This window comes from Scyliorhinus canicula, chromosome 13 (genome assembly GCF_902713615.1).
Source record: "Scyliorhinus canicula chromosome 13, sScyCan1.1, whole genome shotgun sequence".
NCBI lineage: Eukaryota > Metazoa > Chordata > Chondrichthyes > Carcharhiniformes > Scyliorhinidae > Scyliorhinus > Scyliorhinus canicula.
Window position 1 is genome coordinate 38,689,143 of NC_052158.1, and position 20,132 is coordinate 38,709,274.

The 20,132-nt window shown below is 52.0% G+C and overlaps 1 protein-coding gene across 2 annotated transcripts in view; it reads left to right on the forward strand.

Moving 5' to 3' along the window:
* Nucleotides 1-988: 988 nt before the first annotated feature.
* Nucleotides 989-20,132, forward strand: part of LOC119975886 (zinc finger SWIM domain-containing protein 1-like) — a 43,178-nt gene continuing 24,034 nt past the window's right edge. For both annotated transcript variants that reach the window (XM_038815797.1, XM_038815798.1), the window contains exons 1-4: nucleotides 989-1,150; nucleotides 5,608-5,890; nucleotides 9,241-9,349; nucleotides 13,705-13,903. In XM_038815797.1, the coding sequence (XP_038671725.1) occupies nucleotides 1,129-1,150; nucleotides 5,608-5,890; nucleotides 9,241-9,349; nucleotides 13,705-13,903 (613 nt within the window). In that variant the 5' untranslated portion in view covers nucleotides 989-1,128. The remainder of the gene's footprint in view (nucleotides 1,151-5,607; nucleotides 5,891-9,240; nucleotides 9,350-13,704; nucleotides 13,904-20,132) is intronic.

Genomic DNA, 20,132 nt, shown 5'->3' on the forward strand with positions numbered 1-20,132 from the left:
TGACCTCCAGCATGAGGCACAGTGGTTAGCACTGGAGCCTCACTGCATCGGGGACCCTGCTTCAATTTCAGCCTTGGGTGACCATCAGAGAGGGGTTTGCATGCTCTCACCGTGTCTGTCTGGGTTTCCTCTGGATGCTCCGGTTTCCTCCCACCGTCCAAAGATAAGCATGGTAGCACAAATGAATAGCACTGTGGCTTCACAGAGCCAGAGTCCCAGGTTCGATTCCCTGCTGGGTCACTGCCTGCGTGGAGTCTGCATGTTCTCCTCATTTCTGCATGGGTTTGCTCCGGATGCTCCGGTATCCTCCCACAGACCAAAGATGTGCAGGTTAGGTGAATTGGCCACGTTAAATTGCCCTTAGTGACCAAAAGAAGTGAGGAGGGGTTATTGGATTACAGGGATAGGGTGGAAGTGAGGGCTTAAGTGGGTGGGTGCAGACTCGATGGGCCGAATGACCCCCTTCTGCACTGTATATCTTATATCGAGTTAGGTGGATTGGCCTTATATCGAGTTAGGTGGTGTTAAAAATTTAGCACAGTAAGAAGTCTGACAACACCAGGTTAAAGTCCAACAGGTTTGTTTCAAACACGAGCTTTCGGAGCACTGCTCCTTCCTCAGGTGAATGAGGAAGGAGCAGTGCTCCGAAAGCTCGTGTTTGAAGCAAACCTGTTGGACTTTAACCTGGTGTTGTAAGACTTCTTACTGTGCCCACCCCAGTCCAACGCCGGCATCTCCACATCACGGCTACCAAAAAATTTGCAGGTTAAGTGGGGTTATGGAAGAGAGTGGGCTCTTTCAGAGAGTCAGTGCTGACTCGATGGGGCAAATAGCTGCCTTCTGCACCGCAGTGGTTGTGTGGATCTTCTGCAATGGTGATGTAGGTGAGGTCAGGATGATAGCGGCCGCCTTACCCAGAGGGCCGAGCGCCAGGGAAGCCGCTCTATCCCGCCCTTCGCCGGGCCCCAGCGCGCATGTGCGGGGTTTGCCGGCGGCCGGCGGATGTGGAGCCGGGCGGGGGAGGCAGGCGCTGGAAAGACGCAGGCCGTGGCTTCATCCCCGCAGCAATCCCGTGGACATCCGCAGGCCGCGGCTACCTCCCCGCAGCAATCCCGTGGAAATCTGTAGATGGCGGGGGGAGAGACGGCAGGTAAGGCGGGTCAGGAGGTAAGGCCTCGAACAGGGCGGTCCCAGGGAGTGCGCGCAGTCACGGGCCCGGCCGCCTAACCGGCCCAACACCCACTGATCCACCCCAGCACATGGCAAAGACTGCCTGGCCCAAACCCACAGAGATTATCTCCATCCCAGAGAGATTATCTCCATCCCAGAGAGATTATCTCCATCCCAGAGAGATTCCTCCATCCCAGAGAGATTCCTCCATCCCAGAGAGATTCCTCCATCCCAGAGAGATTCCTCCATCCCAGAGAGATTCCTCCATCCCAGAGAGATTCCCTCCATCCCAGAGAGACCCCCCCATCCCAGAGAGATTCCCCCCATCCCAGAGAGATTCCCCCATCCCAGAGAAATTCCCCCCATCCCAGAGAGATTCCCCCCATCCCAGAGAGATTCCCCCCATCCCAGAGAGATTCCCCCCATCCCAGAGAGATTCCCCCCATCCCAGAGAGATTCCCCCCATCCCAGAGAGATTCCCCCCATCCCAAAGAGATCCCCCATCCCAAAGAGATTCCCCCCATCCCAGAGAAATTCCCCCCATCCCAGAGAGATTTCCCCCATCCCAGAGAGATTCCCCCATCCCAGAGAAATTCCCCCCATCCCAGAGAGATTCCCCCATCCCGCGGAGATTTGCCCCATCCCGCGGAGATTTGCCCCATCCCGCGGAGGTTTGCCCCATCCCGCCGAGGTTTGCCCCATCCCGCCGAGGTTTGCCCCAGGCCGCAGGGATTTTGCCCCAGGCCGCAGGGATTTTGCCCCAGGCCGCAGGGATTTTGCCCGTCCCGCTGGGATTGGCCCCATCCCGCAGAGATTCCCCCCCCCCCGCCCTCCCCCAGCCTTCCAATCCCAGAGGCTCACCTCCCGGCCCCATCTTGTCTCATACACCCCCACAAATCCCATAGATCCCCCACCCTGCCCCAATTCTGTAGGCCCCCCAATCCTGGAGACCTCACCCCACTCCAAATCCAGGATAAGCCGGCCCCCTCCAAATCCGGCAGACTACCCTCGTCTCAAATCCCGGCAACTCCCCAGAGACCATCCCTAATTCAAATCTCAAGTACTGACTTTCCAATCCCAGAGATTCCCCTAATCCCAGCGATTGCCACATCCCCCAACCTGGAGGTCCTGATTCCTTCCCAAACACACAGATACTCTCCCGCTCTATCCCACCCTCAGAGATTCCCCCCACCGGACTGCCTTCACCCTTCCTTGAGATTCCACTTTTCCTCGACCCAGAGATTCCCCTTTCCCTCCCAATCCCTGCGATGTCCCCCTTCCCTCCCAATCACTGCAATTTCCCCCTTTCCTGCCATCCCCCGTGATTTCCCACTTCCGTGCTAGTCCCTGCAATTTCCTCCTTACCTTGCCAACCCCCGCGACTTCCCCCTTTGCTGCCATTCCCCCTCGCGATTTCCCCTTTGTCTCCAAATCCCCTCCTTCCCCATCAGAGATTCCTGTTCTCTCCAGCAATCCCAGACAGACTTGAGAAGCCTGTTAAAGCATATGGGATCCATGGTTTTACTGATATAGGAAGAGAGCAGAGAAGAAATGGATTAAACTGTGCTAAACCTGTATGAAACACTGGTTAGGCCACAGGTTTGAAGCACCACACTTCAAGAAGGAAGTCAGGGTGCTGTCGAGAAGGCAGAAGAGAATTATTAAAATGGATCCAGCAATGAGGTTCCTCAGTTATGTGGAGAGACTGGAGCAGCAGGTGTTGTTCCTATGAGAATAGGAAGATTTGACTTTTGATAGCGTTCAAAATCGTGAAGATGTTTGCCAGTGTAAATAAGAGTCAGTTAACAAAGGAACAGACTGAAAATGATCAAGGCACCAGAGGTGTTAAGAGGAGACATTTTTTAAGCGTTGTGATCGGGAATGCACTGCCTGTTATATAAATACACGTTTTTTTAAAGTCCCACCTCGGTTTACTAGCTCAGATACGGCTTTCCCATATAATGACACTTATGGGTTCCTTATTTTTTTATTTGGCAATTCATGTCGATATACATTGGGCCTCAAAATGGAGTAATGTGTGATGTTCTTGGCACCACATTTAGGCAACGTATCCAGGCTTTAGACGGTTTCAGAGGAGCTTTACAAAGATGATACCAGGAAAGAGGGACTTTGGTTATGTGGAGAGAGTTGAGCCTGGATCCCCTTGAAGCAGACAGGATCGAGGGGCGACCCAAAGAAGGGTCATATTGGACTTGAAACATTAACTCTGTTCCTCTCTCCGCAGATCCTGAAGTTTTTTTCCAGCACTTAGTGTCTTTCATTAAGATTCAGGGGAGATCTGATAGAAGTGATCCAAATTAGGCAGGGTTTTGACGGAGCAAGTCAGAAGAAACTGTTTCTTCTGGTGAGTGAAGCGGTAACCCTCATTTGAAAATAATTGGCAATTGAACCGGTGAGGAAAGAAGAAATATAATGCGGGCAGGAGATCCTTGTACAAGTGTGGTGGAAGCAGATTCTGTAGGAAGTCTCAAAGGAAGTTGGACATCTATTCGAAGAGAAGTAATTAGGTTGTTGAGGGGGGTGCTGGGCTGTGGGACTATATTAGACAACTTGCAGTCCCAGGCCCAATTACGGAATGGTCTCCTGCATTGTTGGAGGCACTCGAATGTTTTTAAAAACATTCATTTCCTTGCAAGGCCAGCATTTGTTTGCCCATCCCTAACTGCCTTTGAGCTGAATGGCTTACTTGGCCATTTCAGAGCCAACCACATTGCTGTGGATCTGGAGTCACGTGTAGGCAGACCAGGTATGGTTGGCGGATTTACTTCCCTGAAGATATGTTTTTATTGACAATTTTTGAGTTTCACAGTCACTTGAGTCGAGCTTTTAATTCCAGATTTTATTAATTTAAGTTAAATTTCACCAGTTGCTGTGTGGGATTTAAACCCATGGGGAGTGGAAGGTGATTTGTGTGGAGTATATGCACAGGCATAGACAAGTTGGCCCGAATGGCCTGTTCCTGTAGGCCCTACGAGCTTCAATGTAAACATTGACCAGCTGAACAGACACTGAAGGAATCTTTGATGCCTCTCGCTCTTCTTCACCAGAAATCTCACTTGGACCATTCTTTGGTGCTGATGGCTCTTGAGAGGTCTGGCTGAGGACCGGGTCATTCATTATCTGCTAGCAGCTGCTGCTTTGACAAGATAACTTGATTAAGCCCCCTTCTCGTCAGCGTAACCATGGGGGCACCCAGGCAGCCATCCGGAGCAGCTTGCCGGCGGCCGTCCGGAGCAGCTTGCCAGCGGCCATCCGGAGCAGCTTGCCGGCGGCCATCCGGAGCAGCTTGCTGGCAGCCAACCAGAGCAGCTTGCCGGCGGCCATCTTGAGCAGCTGGATCCTGGAATTGTGAGTGAATGCTTTCTGGGTAATTATCTCAAGTGGCCCAGCCCCAGCGTGTGCACTCTCAGTAGCCATGTCGGGAATGACCTTGTGTGCGTGCAGACAAGGAGGATCCCCGGACCTCTTTACACAGAGTTGCTGCATCTGGTGTGATGCTTCCCTGGAGTCTTCATTGCATGCCCACCTGCCTCTGATTGCTCCACCCTCGGGGCTCCGGCCATTGGTCAGCCCACACAACCGTCTGCGCCAAGCATCATTTTCCCAACCAATTGGACATTAACACATTCGTCAGGATCTGATTGGATGACTGTGGGCTTGTCAGTCAGGCATCCAACTTCCCTGTAAATATATCATCAATTCTTATAAATAATGAGCAACGGTGTTCAAGGAAAATACTCACCAAAGGAAAATTATTTGTGACTCCAATTTTGCTCCTTGTTTTTTTTCTGCCGTGTCCTGGAGATGAATCTTCAATTCCAGGATGCACCAGGAGAACGGGAGTATTGACAACCTTCCATGTCTGTGCCATTTCATAGAATCATAGACCCCCAGAAGGGGGCCATTTGACCCATGAAGTCTGCACCGACCCTCTGAAAGAGCAGCCCGACTAGCCCCATTCCCCACCCTTTTCCTGTAACCCCACCTAACCTTTGAACACAAGAGGATAGTTTGTCATGGCCAATCCACCTAACCACATCTTCGGGCGGTGGGATGAAACCGGAGCACCCGGAGGAAACCCGTGCAAACACGGGGAGAATGTGCAAACTGTACAGAGAATCTTCCAAGGCAGGAATTGAACCTGGACCCCTGGCGCTGTGAGGCAGCAGTGCTGACCATTGTGCCACAGTGCCGCACATTTGAGTGCTGGCAAGAGTCAGCATCTCCATTGCGCAAGGAACCAACTGGATGGCATTAGCAGCCTTGAGGGCATGGAGTTGGAGTAGAACCGAGGGGTCTGGAGTTCAAACACCCGTCAATCCACACTCACCCCCCCCTTCCTGCTCACGCCCCACTCTTTCAGGCGTTCTGCTCCCTGAATTCTTGTCTGACCTGTCTCTCCTGTGGTTTCTCCAGAGCACCTGCTCTCCACGGCAGACACCATGTTCCAAGTAGTGGGGTTTCAAGTGGGTGCCGAGTTCTCATCGTACAGTGACCTGCATCGCGAGTTCAGGCGCTACCAGCGGGCCTATGCCGTGCAGCTGTGGACGAGGCACTCGCGGACCATCGAGGCCCAGAGGCGGAGGGCACCCAAGCGGCCCATGAACGACGCACTCAAGTTCGCCGAGATTGACTACGCCTGCATTCATGGAGGCAAATTATTCAGAGCCAAAGGCACTGGGAAGCGGACGAACCAGAGGTGAGGAGGTGCCAGCCTTCCTGAAATTGTCCAGCTCACTCTGTCGTCGCTCAGTAGCTCTACTCGACGGGGCACAGACCCCGCTCATTTTAGCTTTTTTTACATAGTGACTCATTCCGATCTGGGGATGGGTGGTGGAAAAAAGCATTATTGTAATTTTCAAAAGATATGCGGAGAACCACTAAAAGGCTATAAGATGTAGGAGATAAGTAGGCCTTCTAACAGCATTACTCAGGGTAGATGCAAGAAGGATGTTCCTGATGGTCGGAGTGCCCAGAACCAGAATTCACAATCTGAGGATATGGGGTAGACCGTTGAAGACAGATGAGGGGAAATTTCTTAACCGAGAGTGGTGAATCTGTGGAATTCGTTATCACAGGCAGCCGCTGAGGCCATAACATTGTATATTTTCAAGAAGCAGTTACATATAGCACGGGGTGAATGGGATCAAAGGATACGGGGGAAAGCGAGATTAGGTTTTTTTGAGTTGGATGATCACCCATGATCATACTGAATGACGCAGAAGACTCGAAGGGCCAAATGGCCACCTCCTATTTTCCATGAGCCTGCTTCATCATCAAAGAAGGGGAAACAAATTCCAGGGTTGTGGGAAAAGAGCTTTGGAGTGGGATTGTTTGGTTCGCTCCTTTCAGATAACTAGCACAGGCAAGGTGGGCCAAATGGCCTCCAGCCCTGAGTGTATGATTGGTAGGGGGAGGGGGGAAAGGCAGCCGCCTCAGCCTCGCACCTGTCAACATCCGGCCATGGAGAATAAAACTGACATGCTCGCCTCTGAGTCAGGTTGTGAGTTTGACTCCCAGTCCCGAGACTGGGACAAATATCCCAGCTGACCATGGGATGCCATGCTGAGGAAGTGCTGCATTGTTGAACATGCCATCTTTTGGATAAAGCGATAAACCCAGACCCCCGCCAATGCCCTGTTGGGTGGATATGGAAAGATCCCATGAAAGAATTATGCGCAATCTCCTGGCCAATATTTATCCTTTAACCAACCTCGCTTGAAATCATTGCAGTTTAGATGTGGGAGCTTGGTGCCCAGAAATTTGCTGCCACAATCCCGTCATTTCAACCATAATCTCACTTAAAAGGAGAGATGAGCTGCAAAGCGGTTTGGGAAGTAAAGAGGCACAATATAAATTGCCTTTTCACTTCTGCTAAGTAGTGAGCATAAGCGCCTGCACGAATGCTGCCTTTGCTTCGGCCTTGTCTGTTTAACAAATTTTAGAACCATAGAAAAGTTCCTGCGCAGAAAGTGGCCATTCAGCCCATCGTGTCTGCGCCAGCCAAAGTAAAGGAGCAAAAAAAAAATGAGCATCTTATTCTAATCCTGCTTTCGAGCACCTGGTCTGTAGCCTTGCTGGTTCCAGCAATTCCGATGCAGATCCAGGTACCATTTTAAATGAGTTGAGCGGTTCAGCCGCAACCACCAATTTAGGCAGCGAATTCCAAACGCTCCCCACCCTCTGGGCAAAAATGCTTTTCTTCATGTCTTTCCTAATCTTTCTACCAATCGCCTTAAATCTGTGCCCCCTGAAAATTGATCCCTCAGCAAGGGAGAAAACAAGTATTTCCTGCCCATCCTGCCGTGGCCCTTCATAATTTTATATTCCTCAATATGAACATGGCTGATCTGAGGTCAGCTGTGTTCTAAGGAAAATCGCCCAAGCATATCCAATCTGTCCTCATAGCTGCAGTTTCCAAGCCCTGCCAATGTTCTTGGAGATCCCCTCTGCACTCTCTCCAGATCCATTATTCCTGTAATGTGGTGACCAGGTCGGTGTGCACAACTCCAGCTGAGCGTCGTAGAATAGTCGCAGCACAGAAGGAGGTCCTTCGGCCCATTGTCTCCATGCCGGCCCTCCGCAAATGCAACTCACCGAGGCCCTCTCCACGTCTTTCTCGGTAGTCCTTCAAATACTTCCTACTGGGGTGATGGTCCAATTCTCCTATTGAAGTCATAATTAAACCTACCCCCATTGCACACTCTGGCAGTGCATTTCCAGATCCTAACCACCCACTGCTTGAAATAAGTTTTTCCTCATGCCGAACTGTGATCCTTTTGGGGCAGGTATCTTATCCCAGTGCCCTGTGGTTCTTCACCCATCCATCGATAGGAACAGTGCTCCATCCAGATCCCTCACGGTTTTGAACACTGCAATCAAATCTCCTCCCAACCTCCTATTTTAAGAAGGTTGTCCCCAGCTTCCCCAATATATCCACATAACTGAAGTCAACTATTCTGGAATTTATTTCTGGGACTGTGCCAAGTGGGCACTTTGGAGGGAAACTGTGCACGTGAAGCCCATTCCTCACCCAGAGTCTGTATTCAAGAGGGTTGGTAGGGCAGAGAGAGGGGGGGGGGGGAAGAAAGGTTCAAATAAACCAAGAATGAATTGACATATTTGAATAAGCTTGATTCGCAAATAGTCAGACCTGACCACCCATGTTGTAACTCTGTTTTACGTTCTCGCTGTCAGTAAACAGGAATTTAGTAGCATTTCTATGGAACATACGAATTAGAAGCAGGAGTAGGCCACTCGGCCCTTCAAGCCTGCTCCACTGATCAATGATTTCATGGCTGAGCTGACTGCAAACACCGACCTACCCTTAGTTGAAGGGTCGGTTACGAGGGGACACAAATTCAAGGTGAGGGGCAGGAGTTTTAGGAGTGTTGAACCTTTTTACCCACAGGGTGGTGACAGTCTGGAATGCGCTGCCTGGGAGTGTGGTAGAGGTAGGTTACCTCACTTCCTTTTAAAAAGTACCTGGATGAGCACTTGGCACGTCATAACATCCAAGGCTATGGACCAAGTGCTGGCAAATGGAATTAGGTAGGTAGGTCAGATGTTTTTCATGTGTCAGTGCAGACTCGGATGGACTGATGGTCCTCTTCTGCATTCTGTGATAACATTTCATCTTGTTAACCAAAAATCTACCTATATCTGTCTTAAAAATATTCAAAGACTGCTCCCACTGCCTTTTGAGGAAGAGAGTTCCAAAGATTTATTAATCTCTGAGGGAAATTTGTCTGTCTTCAATGAGCGATACCTTATTTTTAAACAGTGACCCCCTAGTTCTAGCTTCTCCCACAAGAGAAAACATCCTCTCCACGTCCACCCTGTCAATACCCCTCAGCATCTTCAAGATTTCAATCAAGTCACTTCTGATCCTTCTGAAGTCCACCAGATACAAGTCTAGCCAGTCCAACCTTTCCTCACAAGATAACAGTGCGAACGACTATCGCGGGATTGTGTACCAATTCAAAAGGAAGCGCAAAGCCAGCCCTGCCCCGCTCTTAATTAGACGATGTTGTTCATTGTCTGTTGCAGAACCAACAAGACCAGGTGCCCCTGCGTTATTAAAGTTCGCCTCTCTCCAGATGGGGACAAGTTTGTGGTGAAAGAGATGATTGAATCGCATAATCACACCATACAGGAGGTAAGTGAAATCCAGTGTGGAAATCCGGACACCATCACCGCTGTACGAAGAACTGCTGCGCACACACCGCCCCCTCTCCCCAAGTTCAGGATGCATTGAAATGGGGTACAGGATGCTGTTATGACATCCAGGGTGTGCGGTCAATTCTTGCCCCACTTGATCCGGAGTCACAGCACAACTGAATAACCAATAATTCTTTAAAAATTACCCAAAAGGTGTGGACCTTGGCTGCCCAATAATTACAGTCACCAGATTTGTAACAAGAACTATAATGGAATATGCAGCAAAACAACTGGTTGACTATCTAATTCCCCACTTGAACTTGCCCTCCGCCCTCTATATTATATATATATATATATATATATATATAAATATATATATGTACACAGACACGCACACACTGATTCACACAAGACAGACAAACACAGAGGGGAAGAAAGGGGGTTTAAAAAATAAGTTAAAAGAGTCTTTGTTTCAAATGAGTGTTTCCAGCACCTTGCTCCTCTCAGACTTTGTTTTCAGTTTGAGGTTTCTACTGTAGATTCTTTCAGGCCTCTGTAGTTTCAGGAATACAGCACTCTCAGCCTTTAGCCTTTCTGGAGAGGGAGAGAAAAGCAGGTCATTGTCTTTGTGTGTCTCAGAGTCAACTTCTCCCTGAGGTCTCGGAACCCTCCCACTGGGATGTGATCCAATCACCACCGGTTACTGGGCAGAATACAGCCTTTTGGCCAATTCATTGACCACCGGCCAGTCAATCAAACAGAGTTCCACCCCATCTGTCACTCTGGTGCTGAAAGTCTGAAGCAAGAAAAGGGAAAAACAGGAAGGATCATTGCAATCTGCAGAAATCTGCCAAACTTTCATAAACCACTGGCATTGTGTCTGATTCTGTTACCTTATTCTATACATTCATGGGGAGTGAGTATCGCTGGTTGGGCCATCCCTAATTGCCCTTGAACTTGAGTGGCTTGCTCTGCCATTTCAGGGAGCCTTTCAGAGTTCACATGTTGGTCAGACCAGGTAAGGTTGGCAGATTTCCTTCACAAAATGCCATTAGTGAACTCTTGGGTTTTGTGACAATAAATGCTTCATGGTCATGATTACGGAGTCTGGGGCGGCACGGTGGCACAGTGGTTAGCATTGCTGCCTACGGCGCTGAGGACCCGGGTTCGAATCCCGGACCTGGGTCACTGTCTGTGAGGAGTTTGCACATTCTCCCCGTGTCTGCGTGGGTTTCACCCCCACAACCCAAAGATGTGCAGGTTAGGTGGATTGGCCACGTTAAAATTGCCCCTTAATTGTAAAAATGAATTGGATATTCTAAATTAAAAAAAAAAATGATTACGGAGTCTAACTTTCAATTCTAGGTTTTATGAATTTAATTGAAACTCCACCAGTTGCCATGGTGGGATTTGAATGAGTATCCCTTGAGCATTACCCTGGGCCTCTGGATTACTAGCCCAATGATGTTGCCACCGTCTGGGAAGCACTGTAAAATTGCACCAAAGATGCAATCCTCCTGAATGACGAAGTATGCTAGAAGGAGGCCTTTCGGCCCATCCTTCATATGCCTGTTCTCCAAGAACAACTCTCTTCTAACCAACGTTTCTCTGTAAACTTTGGTATTTTTTTTGTTTTATTTATGTAATGATCCAGTCCCCCTTTTGAATGCCACGATTGGACCAGCCTCCAAACATGTACGGTGCTAACTTCAGTGATGAGAGACTGGTGAGGAGCACATAATTCCTGTCAAATGTCAGATACAACATCTCCAGCTGCTTCTGACACCACGGGGAGATTCTCCTTTACACGGTGACACACATGGTCTCTTGGAAACGGTGAGTTACTGACGCACAGTCATGAACATGCGGGCACCAACGCGTGTCGTCCAGTCCATGCAATCATTGGTGCTCAAAGTGGCAAGTAATCGGTCACTGATGCGCAAGTCACGTGAACGCAGGCGCAGAGCCAACGGCATGCGGTGCCGCTGACATGGGGAGCTATGGATGTGCAGTCAGGGACACAGGCAGTGAGGTGCTCGTTGACTGCGCAGTCATGCACACACAAAGTTTCATACAAACTCGCATATGAGATCTCCCATGAAATAGCCACGTGTAATGCGGCTCACTGCCTTAATAAGTATCATGCATTGGAAAGAGAACAGGACTGTGGCTGTAAATGTATGATAATGACAATTTCAATAGGGAATTGAAGGGGAATGCCTTTACTCAGTTATGTAAGAGCGATGTTAGAAACAAGGAATTAAAACAGAAAATGCTGGAAACACTCAGCAGGTCTGGCAGCATCTATGGAGAGTGAAACAGAGTTAACGTTTTGAGTCTATGACTCTTCAGAGCTTTTAGTCAATACGCGATTCGATTGTGGAACTGCAGAGGGGAGCTGAGTAAATTAGATGCATTTCAGCTAAAGGAAGACAAACTCGAGAGAGAAAGGACTGGACAGATATATTGATGAGCTTAGACTTTTTTTTTAAAATTTAGATTACCCAATTATTTTTTCCAATTAAGGGGCAATTTAGCGTGGCCAATCCACCTACTCTGCACATTTTTGGGTTGTGGGGGCGAAACCCACGCAGACACGGGGAGAATGTGCTAACTCCACACAGACAGTGACCCAGAGCCGGGATCGAACCTGGGACCTCAGCGCCGTGAGGCGGTTGTGCTAACCACAAGGCCACCGTGCTGCCCTGATGAGCTTAGACTTAACATTCAGTGCAACATGATGCAATGGTAAACAGATCTTCACTTAGACTGCAGTTAATGGAGTATATTTCCATCTCCAGAACATCACCCGATTCAGCTCATCTCTTAAAAGCCTCCTTGCCTTCACTACCTATGGACTCAACTATTGTCACGCTCTCCCGGTGCTCACACATTCTGCTCTCTGTAATCTTGAAGTCGTCCACAGTTCTGCCGCCCATGTCACAAACTGGCACCAAGTCCCGTTCCCTATCAGCCCAGTCAACTGGAGTGCCGGTTGAGCACCCTCCCGAGTTTAAAATTCTCGTCCTTGTTTTCCACTCCTTCCCATGGCCTTGCCTCTCCCTATCTCTGTAATCTCCTCCAGCCACCCCATAACCCCCTCGAAATCTGGTCTATTGACGATCCCAGGTTTTAATTGAACGATTGCTCACGGACCACACCTTCAGCTGTGTTAGCTTTGAGCTCTGGAGTTAACTCCCAAAGTCTCACTGTTACTCTCGCTCTCTAAATCGCACTCCTCCATTCAGACACGCCTTGAAACCTCCCCCTTTGACCAGGCTTTTCGTCATTTCACTGTTATACTCCTGTTAGTGGTTTGGTGTTGTATTCTGTTATATAATGTGACATTGCAGCTTTTTCTCTTACCTTTAATGCGAGAGGTGAGCCTGTTTGGTCCTCATGATCTCACTCCAATCAGGCTCCCAGTAGGAGAGGTAAAACATAGTTAGCATCCAAGTTTCATCAGCAAACTTGTCAGCCAGAGAGGACAATTTCTAGAGGAGAAAAGCGTGGATTTTGTACCTCAGTTTGTAAACTTTTGAGTAGCTCACATGTTGACTGATCATCGCAATAACTCTTCAAGCGGATGAAGCCACCGTCATTGGGATTGACTGTTCACTGTTTTGATTCAATGCTTTAATGTAGTCTAAAGGTCAGCAGGAATAACCTTGTAGCCACCCTTCAGTACACAGAGGGTGATGATGTGATGATTACCCATGGCTTTCATTATATCCCTTGCCAAGCATTCAGTTCTGTCCATGATTCAACCATGAGGAATATACTCTCTCCAGATCATTACAGTAATGTTTGGGGATGCAAAACAGATCGAGGTCAAAGCCTCGTTCATCATTGGTAATCACCACGCAGTCAGCCGCCACCATGCCGCTATCGCACTTTGACCAAGGGTTCAGGTCCAAACACTCCTGGGCACAATGCGCAGTGCGCCCGCATTTTTTTAGCTGGTCCTGGCCATCGTTTTCAAAGTCACTCGCAGTCCTCATTGTTAAAAGCTGGCTGCTGCGGCTGTTGCTCGTGAATGCCCACAATTGGGAACGCTGCGATGGCTGACTCTGACCCTCCCGACACCTTCAGCTGTGTTAGCTTCGAGCTCTGGAGTTAACTCCCAAATTCTCCCTGTTAGTCTCACTCTCTAAATCGCACTCCTCCGTTCAGACATGCCTTGAAACCTCTCCCTTTGACCAGGCTTTTTGTCATTTCACTGTTATACTCCTGTTAGTGGTTTGGTGTTGTATTCTGTTATATAATGCGACATTGCAGCTTTTAATCCGTGAGATAAATTACAGGTTACTGTTATTCAAATATTAAAAGGTGTTCACTCTTCCCAACTGGCAGGTTGAAAGGGAACGCCGCCCGCATCAAAGACGTTTTGACAAAGCAGCACAGAATAACAGAGCAGATATTACAGAGAGCCTAGGGAACACCGCAGAGCAGGGCATCCAGCAGGAAGACAATCCCAGAGACAAGCGGACTACTTGGAAAATGAACCAGACAAACCTGGAGAAAATGGTGCCAGCGCTCGCATCTGTGAAGGGTATGTGTCATTGTCCCCTACCTCAGTGATAACACATTGCTCCCTCACTGACCCACCCTGACTTCTACCTCAGTGATAGCACACTGCTCCCTCACTGTTCCCTACCCCAGTGGGAGCACCCTTTCCCTGTGTGACATTGCGAATGTATGCATGCCCTGTCTCTGCATTGATAGTCTGAATGGCCTGGGTTAACATGATCGGTGAGATTCATGTCCTGTGTGGCAGTATTGATGGGCTGAATGGCCAAGGTGACAGCATCGACGGGGTGTGCCATTCGGCCAAATCTCTGCCCGTATTCCTGTGGCTGTGTTGCAGCAGGGTATCCCTGCAGATGGAGGACACGGTGTACACTCGTAGGCTTGCTGCCCTCTGTGGCCGGTGGGCGCATGGGGCCTGGAGTGCATCATCAGCCTGGGATCACTTTTTAAAAAAAAATAATTTGTATTGAAATTTTTACAAAATACAAAATATAAACATCTTAACTCTATTAACATACAACCGTGGTAACACCCCATGAACAATACCCCCCCCCCCCCCCCAAGCTTCAAGAGCAACTTCAAACAAAAGGAAAGAACAGAAACAAAGAAAAAGAAAAAAAACAAAAAAGAGAGAGATAGCACCCTCCACAAACCCATGTGCACAGTTCTCCCCCCCCCCCCCCCCCCCCCAATCCTTACCCCCCCCCCCCCCCCGGGCTGCTGCTGTCGGCCTATTTCCCTACCTTTCCGCCAGGAAGTCCAGAAAAGGCTGCCACCGCCTGAAAAACCCTTGTACTGATCCCCTCAGGGCAAATTTCACCCTCTCCAATTTGATAAACCCTGCCATATCAGAGATCCAGGCCTCCACGCTTGGGGGCCTCGCATCCTTCCATTGGAGCAAGATCCTCCGCCGGGCTGCTAGGGACGCAAAGGCCAGAACACCGGCCTCTATCGCCTCCTGCACTCCCGGCTCCACTGCAACCCCAAACATTGCGAGTCCCCAGCCTGGCTCGACCCTGGATCCCACCACCCTCGACACCGTCCTTGCTACCCCCTTCCAAAACTCCCTCAACGCTGGGCACGCCCAAAACATATGGGCGTGGTTCTCTGGGCTCCCCGAGCACCTAGCACACCTGTCCTCGCCCCCGAAAAACCTACTCATCCTCGACCCAGTCGTGTGGGCCCTATGCAGCATCTTAAACTGTATGAGGCTAAGCCTCGCACAGGAAGAGGAGGAATTCACTCTCTCCAGGGCGTCCGCCCATGTCCCCTCCTCAATCTCTTCACCCAGCTCCTCTTCCCATTTCCCCTTCAGTTCTTCCATCGAGGCCTCGTCTACCTCCTGCATCACCCGGTATATGTCTGAAATCCTCCCTCCTCCAACCCACACCCCCGAGAGGATCCTATCCCGCACCCCCTGTGGGGGCAGCAAGGGGAACCCCTCCACCTGCTGCCTGGCAAACGCCCTCACCTGCATGCACCTAAACATGTTCCCCGGGGGGAGCCCAAACTTCCCCTCTAACTCCGCCAAGCTCGCGAACCTCCCCTCCACAAACAGGTCCCTCAACCTCCTAACCCCTGCCCTGTGCCAGCCCAGAAATCCGCCATCAATGCTTCCTGGGACAAACCGATGGTTCCCCCGTATAGGGGCCTCCATCGAGCCCCCCATTTCTCCCCTGTGCCGTCTCCATTGCCCCCAAAGTTTGAGGGTAGCCGCCACCACCGGGCTCGTGGTATACCTCGTTGGAGGGAGCGGCAACGGCGCCGTGACTAACGCCTCCAGGCTCATGCCCACACAAGACGCCGCCTCCATCCTCTTCCATGCTGCCCCTTCCTCGTCCATTACCCACTTACGCACCATCGCTGCGTTGGCAGCCCAATAGTACCCATAGAGGTTGGGCAACGCCATCCCCCCCCCTATCCCTGCCTCGTTCCAGGAACACTCTTCGAACCCTCGGAGTCCCATGCGCCCACACAAATCCCGTGATACTCCTGTTGACCCTCCTAAAAAAGGCCTTCGGGATAAGGATGGGGAGGCACTGGAACAGGAACAAAAACCTCGGGAGCACCGTCATCTTAACGGACTGCACCCTCCCCGCCAGTGATAGCGGTAACATATCCCACCTCTTAAACTCCTCCTCCATCTGCTCCACCAATCTTGTGAGGTTGAGCTTGTGCAGGGCCCCCCAGCTCCCCGCCACCTGGACCCCTAGGTACCTGAAGCTCTTCCCTGCCTGCTTCAATGGGAGCCTACCAATCCCCTCCTCTTGATCCCCCGGATGCACCACAAACACCTCACTCTTCCCCAGGTTCAACTTATACCCCGAGAAACCCCCGAATTCCCTAAGAATCCTCATCACCTCTGGCATTCCCCCCACCGGGTCCGCCACATACAGCAACAGGTCGTCCGCATACAGCGACACTCGATGCTCCTCCCCACCCCGCACCAGGCCCCTCCAGTTCCCTGACTCCCTCAGTGCCATGGCCAGGGGCTCAATCGCCAACGTGAAGAGCAAGGGGGACAGGGGGCACCCCTGTCTTGTCCCCCGGTACAGCCGAAAGTACTCCGACCTCCTCCTATTTGTGGCTACACTTGCCATCGGGGCCTCGTAGAGCAGCCTCACCCACCGGATAAACCCCTCCCCAAACCCAAACCTCTCCAACACCTCCCACAAGTACTCCCACTCAACCCTATCAAAGGCCTTCTCCGCATCTAATGCCACCACTATCTCTGCCTCCCCTGCCACAGCCGGCATCATAATGACGTTGAGGAGCCTTCGTACGTTTGTGTTCAGCTGCCTTCCCTTCACAAACCCCGTCTGGTCCTCATGTATGACCCCAGGCACACAATCCTCTATTCTAGTGGCCAGGATCTTTGCCAGCAGCTTAGCATCGGCGTTCAGCAGCGAAATCGGCCTATATGATCCACACTGCAGAGGGTCCTTGTCCCGCTTCAGCATCAAGGAAATCAGCTCCCGTGACATAGTTGGGGGCAGAGTCCCCCCTCCCTCGCCTCGTTAAAGGTCCGGACCAACAGGGGGCCCAACAGGTCCAAATACTTTTTATAGAATTCAGCCGGAAACCCGTCCGGCCCTGGCGCCTTCCCCAACTGCATGTTCCCTATCCCTTTGACCACCTCCTCCAGCTCGATCGGCGCCCCTAGTCCCTCCACCTGCTCCTCTTCCACCCTCGGGAATCGCAACTTGTCCAAGAAGCGCCCCATTCCACCCCCCTCCACCGGGGGTTCAGACCGGTACAGTTCCCCATAGAAGTCCCTGGAGACCCCATTGACATCTACCCCACTCCGCACCACCTTCCCAGCTCTATCCATCACTCCCCCAATCTCCCTGGCCGCATCTCGCTTCCGGAGCTGGTGCACCAGCATCCTGTTCGCCTTCTCCCCGTATTCATACACCGCCCCCTGTGCTTTCCTCCACTGAGCTTCCGCCTTTCTGGTCGTCAGTTGGTCAAATCTGGCCTGAAGGCTGCGCCCCTCCCCCAGCAATCCCTCCTCTGGGGCCTCCGCATATCTCCTATCCACCTGCAACATCTCCCCTATCAGTCTTTCCCTTTCCCTCTGCTCCCCCCTCTCCCTATGGGTTCGGATGGAGATCAATTCCCCCTTCATCACCGCCTCCCCGTTATCATTGGCCTCGAGGTATCTCTCAATACACCCCCGGACCCTCCCGGCCACCACCTCATCTGCCAGCAGCCCCACCTCCATGCGCCAGATCGGACGTTGGTCCCTCTCTTCCCCCAGCCCGAGGTCCATCCAGTGCGGGGCATGATCTGAAATGGCAATGGCGGAGTATTCCACATCCTCCACCCTCGACACCAGCCCCCTGCTCAGGACAAAAAAAATCAATCCTCGAGTAGGCCTCATGTACATGGGAGAAAAACGAGTATTCCCTGGCCCTTGGCCTCGCAAACCTCCAAGGGTCCACCCCCCAATCTGGTCCATGAATCCCCTCAACACCTGAGCCGCCGCCGACCTCCTACCCGTCCGGGACTTGGATTGATCCAATGGGGGATCCAGTACTGTGTTAAAGTCCCCTCCCCATGATCAGGCCCCCCTGCCTCCAGGTTTGGAATGCGGCCCAACATACGCCGCATAAACCCCGCATCGTCCCAATTTGGAGCATAAACATTCACCAACACTACCCGTTCCCCCTGCAGCTTGCCACTCACCATCACGTACCTCCCGCCACTGTCAGCCACCACCTTCAACGCCTCAAATGACACCTTCTTCCCCACCAGGATCGCCACCCGCTTACTCTTCTCATCCAGCCCTGAGTGGAATACTTGGCCCACCCACCCCTTCCTCAGCCGGACCTGGTCCACCACTCTCAGGTGTGTCTCCTGGAGCATGGCCACATCCGCCTTCAGTCCCTTCAGGTGCGCAAATACTCAGGCCCTTTTGACCGGCCCATTCAGCCCCCTCACATTCCAAGTTATCAGCCGGATCCAAGGGCTCCCTGCCCCCTTCCCCTGCCGATTAGCCATACCCCATCCCTTGCCCACCCCCGGCCAGCGTCCCACGCTCTGCCAGTTTCCCACGGCGGCAACTCCCCCCCCCCCAGCACCCCCTGCGTCCTCCAGCTCCTTCCTGACCGTTTCAGCAGCAACCCGGTTCTCCCCCCCCCCCAGGCTAGGACCCCTCCTAGCCGCCCCCCCCCCCCCCCCCCCTCCTACAGCACTCCCGTGAGCCAGCTAACTTCTGCTGACCCTGGCGGCTCCCGCCCTACTTTCGGCTCCTCCCAACGTGGGACTGCCCCTCCTCCATTGTGCGCGTCAACGAGTCTACCCTCCACCCCCCCCCCCGCTCCTACGTGGGAAAAGTAAACACGCCCCCTCCCTCTCCCAGCGCGGGATCCCCGCAGAAAGCCCGCGCTTTCGCCCTGCCGGGCCCCGCCTCCTCCAGGGCCACTCCCATTGTCAGTCCCCCCCACCAGCTCCCCGAACACCCCGTTTACCCCTCTGCCCGAACCCGTCCACCTAACCCCTGCTTGAAAACCCATAAAGAAAAAACCCGTACGACATCGCCCCACCCACCCTAAAACCACCCCACATCTTACCCTAAACCCAGCAAATACAAATACAGTATAAATAAATACAGTATTATACAGCATCCCCCAACAGGGGGACCCTCAGTTTGAGTCCAGCTTCTCGGCTTGCACGAAGGCCCACGCCTCCTCCGGGGACTCAAAATACTGGTGCCGATCCTTATAGGTGACCCACAGACGCGCTGGCTGCAACATTCCAAACTTCACCTTCCGTCTGTGGAGCACCGCCTTCGTCCGGTTAAACCCGGCCCTCCGCCTCGCCACTTCGCACTCCAGTCCTGGAAGATCCGCACCTCCGTGTTCTCCCATTTGCTGCTCCGCTCCTTCTTGGCCCACCGGAGCACACACTCACGATCCACGAACCGGTGGAACCTCACCAACACCGCCCGCAGCGGCTCGTTTGGCTTGGGCCTCCTAGCCAGAATTCTGTGGGCCCCCTCCAACTCCAGGGGCCCCTGGAAGTACCCAGCCCCCATCAGCGAGTTTAGCATCATCACCACATAGGCCGCTAGGTCCGACCCCTCCAGCCCCTCCGTGAGGCCCAGGATCCGTAGATCCTTCCTCCTCGACCGGTTGTCCAGCTCCTCGAACCGCTCCTGCCACCTTTATGGAGCGCCTCGTGCATCTCCACCTTCCCCGCCACGGCCACGACCTCGTCCCCCCTTTCGGCGGCCTGCTGCTGCAGCTCCCGGATCGCAGCCCTCTGGGCTGTCTGGGTCTCCATTAGCTCCCTATTGGTTACCTTCAGGGACTCCAGCAGCTCCAACTTCAGCTCCTGGAAGCAGCGCAGCAGAGTTGTCTGCTGCTCCTGGACCCACTTCCTCAGCTCCTCAAAGCTTTCGCCGGCCGCCATTTTGTTTTCCTTGCCCCGATTTTTCCTGGGTGTTTTTGTCGATTTTCTCACTGCTCCACTCCTGGTCCGGACCATGGGACCACTGGGGCGACTCCTGGCCTATTTCCCTCGTCGGGATTTGCCTCCTCAGCTCCTTTGGGGGCCCTTAAAAAAGCCCCGAAGTCTGTTGATCGCGGGAGCTGCCAAATGTGCGGCTCAACTGCACATTGCCGCCACCGGAAGTCCCTGGGAACACTTTTGAATTTTTATGTTTCCTTTGAAAGTTTTGCCATTAGTTAGATTTCTCATTTTATTTGCCAAAAAAGCATAAATATGAGCAAATTGATCTGTACGGG